Genomic DNA, 11,646 nt, shown 5'->3' with positions numbered 1-11,646 from the left:
AGCAAAAGCTAGAATTGTGTACATGTATTCTTATCTATTCATACTTTCATGATATAGACATCTAAAACTAGATCTAGATCTACTTCTAATTTAGAACTCGAAGATCTAGTCTAGCTCTATATCTACTTCTAGATCTAGAATCTAGATGTTATCTAGATTAGATTTACATACAAGTATAACAAAAGCTAAGATAATCTATCAATAAACTGAAACAATAAATTTAATAAGCAACTCAATTATCGGCACACTACGGCTGACTAAGCCATATTTGTTTAATAATTCTTTGTTTTTAATTGAAAAAAATTAATAAGGTCAAGCGAGAGTTTCGTAATTCCTTTCTCAGTAATATACGTTAGTTTTTACATTTCTAGAAAAATCGTTTCTTTACTCGGTCAGACTATAGCAACGCCACTCGTGACCAAGATGCCTGTGTGAAGTCGCTGAATGAACTCCTTTAAGTTGTGTTTGTTCTCTGTATGTGGATGTTTCTGTTGTGTTGTCTTTATACGAGAATATACGAGTCCTTGTAATCACAACAAATTTCCATAAGGATCAAGAAAGCATTCGCAATCTTAGTCTTAGAGCCGTTTTTGAGATCCGGGTCCAGGTTTCACCCTCCACCAAGGTTCCATGAAGTTCTGACTTGAACAGAGGTGATCTTATAAATTCAATGAAAACTTGATTGTATATAGGTCAGTGAAAGATAAAGAGTGAAACCGCAACCTGGATTAGTATGGAGACATAACTCACGGCCTTCACCTTACTAGCCTGACCTGCAAGCTTTGCAAAGCGACATGTTACAAACGTTCATTCGTTCTAGCTAAAGATCGATTATTAAATGAATTGAAAATAAAAAGGCTGTCATTTTTTTTTAACTTTTATCAACAAAACCTTCAAATAATTTTAATTAAACCAATAATTATGTGTTGAAATGTCCTAAATTTTATTCATATCTGCTAACACTCAAAAGAGTGTATGTGCAAAATATATAATCAATAGGCATAGTACAATCGTAATTGGATGAAATGCTGTCGAATTCATTTTTATACTTTTTTTTTTCATTCTTTGCCGATCGAAATTAAAATTTTAATTATGTTTCGTTGCAACCTCCTTTTAGCAGTTACCTTTAGGGCAAGGGAAATAACCACGAAATATAATAAATACATGTAACATTATCCTCTCTCCTTCACTTGATAGCGGCGTCTAATATTAAAACCATGGTAATAACCGTTAATAAGTGTTACAAGTGTTAATATCGCTGTTACCATATAGATTTAAATAATGTAAATGAAAAATCTATCCAATATAAATCGTATTTGGGTCTGCCACAATGTTTGATAGTACCCGAAGCATTACTATGTGCTAGTAAATTAGAACATATGACAACAATTAAAAAAAAGACAGTTAATCCATGACGGATATACTAATAGCAACGAAAGAAATATAAATTAAAAGAATATAATGTTTTTATTTACAGTAACCCTTTCTTTCGTTACTTTATACAAAAATAATGACGAATCATGTCAAATATAACAAGCCTCTCATAATTGTAATTCTAAAAGCTAAAGATAAGGTCACATCATGTAAATATATATATATTGTTACGTTTCTCTCTTCCTACTCAGGCCTTCTGTAAGCACTGCTAAACACAACACAATACATCAACACATCAAGAACTTGACAACAAGAGCTCCACAATATCGGGTACTTTAATAATGAGTGAATAAGTAGGTAACAGCCAATACTAGACAATTGGCATCAAACACATCAAAAACTAAAATGTCACTCTGTCCATCACCGTACAAAACTCTACTGTCTCTCTTTCTGGAATTGTACATCAACACATGAGGACTCAACCAGGACCGACTTCATGGCCGACTAACAGTCCCGGTCTCGACGCTCTCCGGTCTTGAACTGCCCCTTTCCTACACACTGTGTCCTCGTACACGCAGGCTTTCGATCACATGACCATAACATTGGTCATATTTGCGTGTAATCGTGTAATCGTAGTACTGTCCCTTGTCCATGGTCCCGCTGACCTGATTGATTCACGTGTGTGTCAGCTGAGCCTATAGTTAACCCTTTTGCGCCGCCAATAGGGTCATAACACTGCCCCCTTCTCAGATTTGTCCGTCCCGGACAAAATCTATCACACGACATGGGCAGTGGAGGTGAATCGATGCAGGAGGAGGTCTATCGGTGGGGGCGACAATAGGCTTATAGTGCCATCTCGATGGAGCCATCTGCGTTGTATACTGCGTATGTCTCTTTCTCCTTCTGCTCCAGTTGACCTTCACCTGGTTGCACAGACGTCGTGGTTGCATCGCCATCCACTTTGGATTCAGCAACCATCGCCTTCTTCGGTCGCTCACTACTGAAGGCAGCCAGCCAGCACATGGGGAGGGATAAGATGTCAGGACTGGGGTCACCAAGATCGTTGGTCTATCAGGTTGTTTCATAGGACTTTCAAGAGATGGGATTTGGGAATGGGTATCAGGTCCACAGGAGGGGAAATAGTGGCACACATCTTCTTCAGGCTTGTCCGGAGGGCAAACTAGTGGAGCAAGTTGGCAGCACTCCACTTGCGAAGGACCCTCATCTTCAGCATCAGGCTCCAGTTCACTTACTTGACCATCATCAGGGCTTCTCACTATGGTCTCGTCAGCAGGACAAACGTCTGTTGGGTGCAGACCTTGCCCATGGGTTCCTTGGAGTTGGCGTTCTCCCTGCAAAGCTCGACACACAAAGTTCTTGCCTAACATCTGGGTGTAGCCATCAGGATTCGAGTTCCTCTCATCAGCACTGACAGATTGACAGATGTCTTTAATGTCTTCAGCTACAGGCTTGAGGTAAGACACGACGTTGTCTTGTTCTATCTGGCTGATGGAGGCACTCACGTCATGGACGTCTGTAGCAAAAGCGTTGGTTGAGCTATTGGTCTCGGTCTCTTCTCTGGTTTCTTCACCTGTTTCTTTCTGCGAGTCACCATTGATCACATTCTGAAAGCCAGCCAACATCTGTTTTTGAAATGTGATCAAGAGCTCTACCACATCAGGTTCGAGTTCAAAGAGGTACGTGTTCGGATCTTCCTCTTCATCCACCAGGGCTTGCCGGAGACGTTCTTTAAGAGTTTCATTGTTCCTTTCGTAGTACTTCAGTCCTCGCCATTTCAGCTCTTGTTTCAGTTCTTTCAGATTCAGTTCATCTAGCAGTTTTACAGAAGCCATAGGAAATCCCACTTCTGACACCAGTGTTACGATCTCTCTTCCTACTCAGGCCTTCTGTAAGCACTGCTAAACACAACACAATACATCAACACATCAAGAACTTGACAACAAGAGCTCCACAATATCGGGTACTTTAATAATGAGTGAATAAGTAGGTAACAGCCAATACTAGACAATTGGCATCAAACACATCAAAAACTAAAATGTCACTCTGTCCATCACCGTACAAAACTCTACTGTCTCTCTTTCTGGACTTGTACATCAACACATGAGGACTCAACCAGAACCGACTTCATGGCCGACTAACAGTCCCGGTCTCGACGCTCTCCGGTCTTGAACTGTTCTTTCCTACACACTGTGTCCTCGTACACGCAGGCTTTCGATCACATGACCATAACATTGGTCATATTTGCGTGTAATCGTGTAATCGTAGTACTGTCCCTTGTCCATGGCCCCGCTGACCTGATTGATTCACGTGTGTGTCAGCTGAGCCTATAGTTAACCCTTTTGCGCCGCCAATAGGGTCATAACAATATATATGACAGAAACTAGTGGTCTTAATATCTTTTATTTTTTTGTTTAATCTCGAATAGAGATTAGATGTAATAATTTACCTGTAAGCGATATTTTTAGTTTATGTTCCTAAAAATTGTTAGCTCAAAAGAATCTCATAGTTATATAATGTCATACAGATAATCCATGTCAACAGTCTCATTGGCATACATTCCACGTAATTTATATCAAACATTTTTTCCATGACATCCATGTCAAATATAAAATCAATGTCATAGGTATCAAGAAGGTCAAGCACATCAGCAATGCTTTGACATACATATCATCAAGGCTATACACATCAGCAATGCTTCGACATACATATCATCAAGGCCATACACATCAGCAATGCTTTGACATACATATCATCAAGGTCATACACATCAGCAATGCTTTTACAATGTCATACATATTCGTCACGTCATTAATAAATCATACATATCGTCAACGCCATATATACCAATGACCTACATATCATCGAATCCATATATATCATGAAAGCCATACACTTCATCAAAATCATATATATCATCAAAGCAATGCATATAATGAAAGCCATACATATCACCAACGCCTTACCTATCACCACAGCCTAACGTATCATCAAAGCCATGTATATCATCAAAGCCATACATATCATAAAAGCCATACTTATCATCAAAGCCATATAGGTTAATATATATCTATGTTATATATATCTCTAATGCCATACATATGCCAGATACTATTTATCACATAATATGATTAATGCCATAATAACATCCATGCCATCTACAGCATTCATATCACCCGTCATCTATGAACAACAAACATTCAATATCAATCATATGATCCATTTCATTCGTGTCATTGAATGGATCCACTGTCCTAATGAAAGTCATCAATGAATCTAAGGTTTATCCCGTTATTTCTAGATAACCTCTTTCATTGTCATTAACGTCATCGTAAATTGGGTTGACAACACATTCTTCGTTGCCATACGTCTCGTAGGGAGCATCAGGCTCCGACGCACATGCCTCGCTGTTTACATTCGCTGCTTCGTTTTCTCGGAATCCCGGCGTGAGTCCAGCGTACCTGTGGATGCTGCCAGCGTCTCTCCGGCTCAGATCGCTGTAGACATTCCATGGGTGGGAATCCCCGGCGGCTTGGCTCAGTATCCCTTGACTTAGACCAAGGAGCTCAGCACCGGGATGGGATGATTTTGATCGGGTGCGGTGTTTCCAGCAAGCGACAGAAGAAATAATGATGGCGATGACTGCCAGGGTAACTGTGATGACGCTGACGGCAATGACGACGGTGTGTTTGTCTGTGTCATCACTATGGACATGAGAGCCGGCTGTATCAGGTGATGTGATTGCTAGAGGCTCTGAGCTAACAGAGGTTGTAGTCACTATGTATTTAACTCTGTCTGTCATCTTATCAGTCACTTTCTCCGTTGTCTTTAATGTGGACTTTTCCGGGTCCCTCTGCAGGATCTTGGTGCAGCAAGGAGTTCTACACATTCCACTGGATTCCCAGACAGGGCTATCTCGATACTTTGATGCAAGGTCAGGAACCTGTCCTATAAACACAGCGGCGCATACCGATGCACACAGAAGGTTTGAACTAGTTAAATGAATGTATGTACCAGATGACACCACGCTGCATTCTGGTTTTCTCACCACGCAGTTAATTTCAACGTTTGATATTTGGTTTTTCTTTTGCACCCTAAAGCATCGTTTCCAGTAAGAATTACCAATCATGACTGAGACTGTCAGGTTTGAAAACAGAGCAGTACAGGATCGAGTCCGTGAATAATCTTGACATAGACATTTGTAGAAGCTAAAATGTCATAAAAATAATGTTTTAGAATATCTAATGTTTTATTTGAAAATATAGATACATAGATACATAGATAGCGAGAGGGAGAGATCGATCGATGGATCGATATATATATATCATGGGCGTGGCCAACGGGGGGGGGGGGTTCAGGACCCCCAAGAGATGACCCCCCCTGGGGGGGGGGTCGGAACTTAGTGACTGATTTTTGCTTTCATTTTGTTTATTTTTGGTGTGATTTTAATTCAAAACCATCACTTGCTCCAACACAGCCAAGGTTTTCTGAGTTTAAGGCCCCTACCAGGGGGTTTTGAGTTTGGGCTCCCCCCCCACCAGGGGGTTTTGAGTTTTACCAGGGGTTTTAGCAGTTAAATCCCCCTCTGCTATAAAACAAAACAAAACAAAAATGCAAACGACAATCCCCAAATTCCAAGAGCACAGTTAAGGAGGATTTTGATTTTAAAACCCCCTCTTCAATATAAAAAAGGCAAATTACACACTCAAAATTTTGAAGGGATTTTAAGTTTATCGCGCATGTGGAAGTAGTGGCACTGCCTGTGGCTCTTCAATATAAAAAAGCTAATTACGTTTTAAATTAGGTCTAGCTTATAATGCATACTAATTAGCTTTTTCTCTTTAAAAAAATACTTTCAAAACTGATTTTAAAAATTAGATTTTTCGCTTTCAGAAAAAAAAAGTTGCCGTTGCATCAGAACTTTGAATGGTCAAAAATATTGTGATATCGGATTTTCAATATCTTTTATAGTTTACGAGATCTAAACGGGACGGACGGACAGACGCACAAAACTAATAGCGTCTTTTCTCCTTTCGGGGGCCGCTAAAAAAGCAGATTATACACTGAAACTTTTGAGCGTAGTCAAGCCAATTGGGGTTTTGAGTTTAAACCCCTCTCCTCCTGATGGTTTTGAGTTTAAAATCCCCTTACAGAGCGTTTTAAGGTGGAAACCTCTATATTCAATATTATTCTAAAGTAAACTAGAGTTACCAAATTCTATGACCGTAGCTAAATGGGGTTTTGAATTTAAAAAAAACAAATCAAGAGATTTTTTAGTTTAAAACCCCCAACAGATGATTGTGACGATAAAATTTCCATTTTCGATATAAAAGCTAAAGCAAACTACAGTCACCTAATTCCAAGAGCTTATTCAAGAGAGGTTACACATTTCTACCAGTGGCGGGGCTCCATTAATAAATTACAGTGAATAGTCATCTGCCGAAGTTGTAAAAACACTAAATGTGGCTCAACAAAGATGACTAAGACTTTTTAAGAGTCAGTTATAGAGATCGGGTCTAAATCAAGGAAATCCTATGCCGAACTGAGAGTCGACCCCTTAGTAAGATTGTGGCAGAGCCACGCATGAGGTTTGCCCCCCAAACCCCCCTCCCCCCGAAAAAAATCCTTGCTACGCCCATGATATATATATATATATATATATATATATATATATATATATATATATATATATATATATATATATAGAGAGAGAGAGAGAGAGATAGATAGATAGATAGATAGATAGATAGATAGATAGATAGATAGATAGATAGATAGATAGATAGATAGATAGATAGATAGATAGATAGATAGATAGATAGAAGAGAAATGGAAAGAGAGAGAAATTCTGATAAAGAGTGAGCTAGACAAATAGTTTAGTAGAAATATATATTCTTACTTTTGATAATTAAACGAAAGACTCGTTTTGAACGTATACTGAGTCTCTGAGACCTGTAAAATCATACTGGAGATATTTCCTGCAGCAAGGTCTTGATAAAAGCATGCTACAACGACCAGTTGCAATAACTGAGTGACTTTAGGAGCTGACATTCGTCTTCTGAGGATTAACCATTACAAAAACTGAATGATGTGAAACTGATTATCTTCATTCAAAAAATGTTCTTGCAGATGCAGCGAAGTAATGATATGCAATGAAATGAATTTCTAATGATTAATCGTTCTGTGTGGATTATACGATAGCCTTGCACTGCACTTAAAGGAATTCAAAAACAGTGAAAAAAAAAAGGTTACTATGCTACGTCTATACTTTAATATTTGGTAAATTCTATGTTTTGTAAATTGTCTGTAAGATGTTCGTTACGAGTAACATAAAACAAGATTACAAAGACAGTTTGTGTGGAAACACAAACTCAAAATCGGCCCCCCAAAGTGGCCCATCCAGGCAGGTAAAAAAGGCAGTTTCAATAATTTCTGAAAGAATATCAGAATAAAATTCTATCAAAGGCTAATGACTTATAAGAATGGAGAAATAAGGTTGACAGATCTTGTGTGTTGCCCCAATGTATCAGCAGACCGAGAAATAGGTGAAAATGAATATGAATTTAGATATGAACATGGCCTAACTGATGTCTTTTAATGATTATCTAATTGTTTTGTAAAGGGTCAATCTCTTATACAAAGCCTCAAGAAAAAAATACATTTCCGTAAAAAAAAAAAGCCCTTTAGTTATGTGTGAAACGAGTACCGTGTTCCACTACAGTTTACGCGATAATATGAAACACTACTTATTAATTGTTGTTTTAAACTATGTTCCACTTATATGTATACTAAATTGATTTTTTTACTCTTTAACTTTTCAAATGTAGTAGTTAGTATGACAAAACTTACGTAACTTAGCAATACAACTGTAAAAAAAATATATATTTTTTGACAAAAAATCTAAAACCGTTTGCATAATTGTGTTAAAAATATGTTTTATATGCCTCGTCCGTACATAATAGCCTCAAGTGTTTGTTTCTATTAATAGTGAATAGTTGTAAAAATGGTGAAATTTATGGGGAAAAAAATGCTTGCATAAGTAATTTTTAAAATTAGATTTTTCGCTTTCAGAAAAGAAAAAAGTAGTTGTTGCATCAGAACTTTGAATGGTCTAAAATACTATGACGTCCGATTTTCACTATTCTTTCTAGTTTACGAGATCTAAAAGGGACGGATGGACAGACAAATCCTTTATAAAGTGGAAAATAAAACATTCGAATATTTCTTTAGATTCTTGATTCTTGCAGGTGTTCCTTTTTCAAAATGAGGTATATACAATCATGTTCCTCTGTCTTACTTCGAGTTAATAGTTTCTGAATGCAATAATATACGCAAAAACGTCATATACTACTTTTTATCTTTATAACACTTTATTGAATCTAAAGCGGTGATGCCGTGTTTAAATAAATAAAAAAAAAAAGAAAAGATATATACCAAATTTAATTTAAAGATAATTGTAAGGTTGAACCAAAGTTTCCACTGTTTGGCCATATAGGCATAAGTCATTGTTTTCCATTGATAAAAGATATAAATGAACTCTGAAATTTTAAGGAAATTCCCATGTAGTGTTCAAGTTAGTTTCCAATCAGATTTATGTTTTGAACCAATGAAGAGTTTGCAAGCAAATAGGACTTGTTACAAAATGAAATAAGAATAAAATGTATTATTATTATTTTTATATTTTAAATCATGATAAGTTCAACAACACCGTTCTATTTTAAAGACAATTTAAGGCACGTACTTAAACTGTAGTATACTGCTGTACAGTTTTTATAGATCAGCCTCGCTGATTGCATACATCTGTCCCTCTTATACTACTAGACTTATGAGTCTACACTTCCACGTGTTTCTTTAAAGTCTAAAGGCAATGGATTCTCATAGATAGCTTGATCAACAGGTTTTAATTTTAAGCTTAACCTATGACATCACCAAAAAGAGACGGGGTGGTCTAAAGATGCGGGTTCATTATTTCTGGGTGTCATGAAGTGTTCCAACTCACTCAGCTTTGATGGATTTGTAAGGGAGACAACAGTTCGCTTGATGCTTGTGATTATCCCCCTTTCACTTAGAAACGAAGGAAACATTTCAACTTATCAATACGCATCTCACTGTTCAGTTACATTGGTGATGAGAGCTGTGGGGTACATGATGTAAAAGTCATCTGTTTCTATAGCCTGTGGTTAACGAGGGTTTAATGTGGCCAGTACAACGACCAACCGCCTTTTTAGTCAGGTATCCAATAGAGTTTGGAGGACTCGGTTGAGCTATAAAATTCTCAAGGCATAATATCCCAGTCTTCAACGAGAATCGAACCCGAGATCTATCGATTCGAAAGACAAGCACTTTCACACTCAGCCACCAAGTCATGCTCTAATTTCCCGTGGTTTTCTTTGAACAAAGCTTTGTTTGATGAAGCTTTGTTTTCTTCGCTTTGTTTGATGAAGCTTTGTTTTCTTCGCTTTGTTTGATGAAGCTTTGTTTTCTTCACTTTGTTTGATGAAGCTTTTTTTCTTCGCTTTGTTTGATAACAACAAAAAAATTCTTAGTTCTCTACATTAATTTATTTTTTCTCAACTTAATATTGTCATAAATGTTAATAAAAATATATATTGATTTTATGTTTTCATTGCAAAATATTTATGTTCAAAACCTTGGAATGGCATGTTTACAATCACACCAGTCTAAGTCATGCGTATATTTAAATGATCCATCTCGTTTGTTGATGAGCAAATGTATTGCCAACTTTTAATACGTCTATTTAAAACCCGATTGTTTTAATACTAATAATTAAAAGCATATTGATACAGATTTTTTTTTCTATTAGGGTACACCCAGAATTAAAAACAAAAAGAATATATATCTGTAAACTCTAAGTTATGTTCCCATGGTTTTGTCTGAATTAGATGAGGATGATAAGGCACGTAGCAAACAAAAAGTTGGTTACCCCCCCTACTCTACATATATTTTTGTTTTATCCCTTAAGCCTATAGTGTCACCCATAACACAATGAATTTTGAGTGCAATTAGTAATAAATAGGTAACATATTCATATAAAATAATATAAATATTTATGAATACATAGTTTAAATATCATTTTTTTTAAAATGGCCTCTTACCATTACATGGGGGTGGCCATATGTTAGTGATTTATGTTTGGCTAAGATGAATGTCAGTAATAAGAAAAAAATATATAATAATAATTAGTTCTTCGGAGTCCCATTAATAAAACAACGTTTTTATTTAAAGATAAAATACTTTTTGTTTTTTAATTACTTCAATAATTAACGGAATAGTCAATCTGGAATTTTGATAAAATGTGTTGTCTCGCAACATGAGTTTAACTGAGAAATTTGGCTCAAAATTATCAAAATGAATATTTTTTTTTTTTATTTATGTCGTAAATACGAAATTATTGAAATGATTGAGAAAGAAAGATTGCGATAAGAGACACTATTACTTACAATGAACAGCTTTACCTCTTCACTCCTACAGAAAGACTGTCAAAGCAAGCCCATCACATTACACCCTCGACTCAAGTGTCGGTAGATATAACCGACAATGGACCTCGAGCTAATTTTTTGTAAGTGTGGAAGCCAGTGCAGACTTGCCGTTCTAGGTATAACACTCGAAATATTTTTTTTTAGATCAGTATTTTATGATGTATACTTTTTTTTTCAACCATTGCAAGTTAACTGATGAGCTGACAACTAACTTCACCCAAAAAACCTGGATCTCGAAAATGATATTCCTAGAATTTTACCTGTTAATGTACATCGTTGGAAACAGAATTACTAGCTCGTTGGCCACACGGGGAAAATTCTAGTTTAACCCTTATCATGTTTCAATGTAACAAGAAAATAATGAATTTGGATAGAGAAAATATTTATCTTGAAAAGACAATACATCTTCTGATATTTCCGCATTCCTTGAAGATTTTAATAAAAACATTTTTTGGAATGTTCAGGAACATTTGGCGCATTGTCTTCTGTGTCTAGATCTAAAGGCTTATCATTAGAATAGAATAGAGTCAAGTAGATTTTTACATTCGCTTCACCAGGATTCTTTATCAGATTAAAAGGGAGATGGGACGATTTAAAAAAATGATTCATTGTTTTTTTAATGTATCATATATTAGCTATGTAACGTTGCAAAAAGCTTAAATAGGCTTAAACTGCCCAGAGGTTGTGATCAGTGTTCAGAATTTTCTAAAACAATTGGTTTCGGTCTATAGTACTGTAATAAGAAATAAAGGAC

At 36.4% G+C, this 11,646-nt stretch overlaps 1 protein-coding gene across 2 annotated transcripts; it reads right to left on the bottom strand.

The window, feature by feature from the left end:
• LOC106063792 (uncharacterized) lies at positions 1–11,000 on the bottom strand. 2 transcript variants are annotated; one of them, XM_056004876.1, is made up of 3 exons: positions 10,854–11,000; positions 7,292–7,450; positions 1–5,600 (listed from the first exon to the last, which is right to left on the bottom strand). In XM_056004876.1, exon 3 carries the CDS (start codon positions 3,225–3,227, stop codon positions 2,121–2,123), a length of 1,107 nt encoding a protein of 368 aa, XP_055860851.1. In that variant the 5' UTR covers positions 3,228–5,600; positions 7,292–7,450; positions 10,854–11,000; the 3' UTR covers positions 1–2,120. The 2 variants fall into 2 exon arrangements, with proteins under 2 accessions (XP_055860851.1, XP_055860852.1); XM_056004877.1 differs by having other exon boundaries at positions 10,869–10,956.
• Positions 11,001–11,646: the final 646 nt, after the last annotated feature.

Source organism: Biomphalaria glabrata, chromosome 11, assembly GCF_947242115.1.
Source record: "Biomphalaria glabrata chromosome 11, xgBioGlab47.1, whole genome shotgun sequence".
NCBI classification, from domain to species: Eukaryota; Metazoa; Mollusca; class Gastropoda; family Planorbidae; genus Biomphalaria; species Biomphalaria glabrata.
The sequence above is the reverse complement of the archived record's forward strand: the minus strand, read 5'-3'. Positions and strand labels throughout refer to the sequence as shown.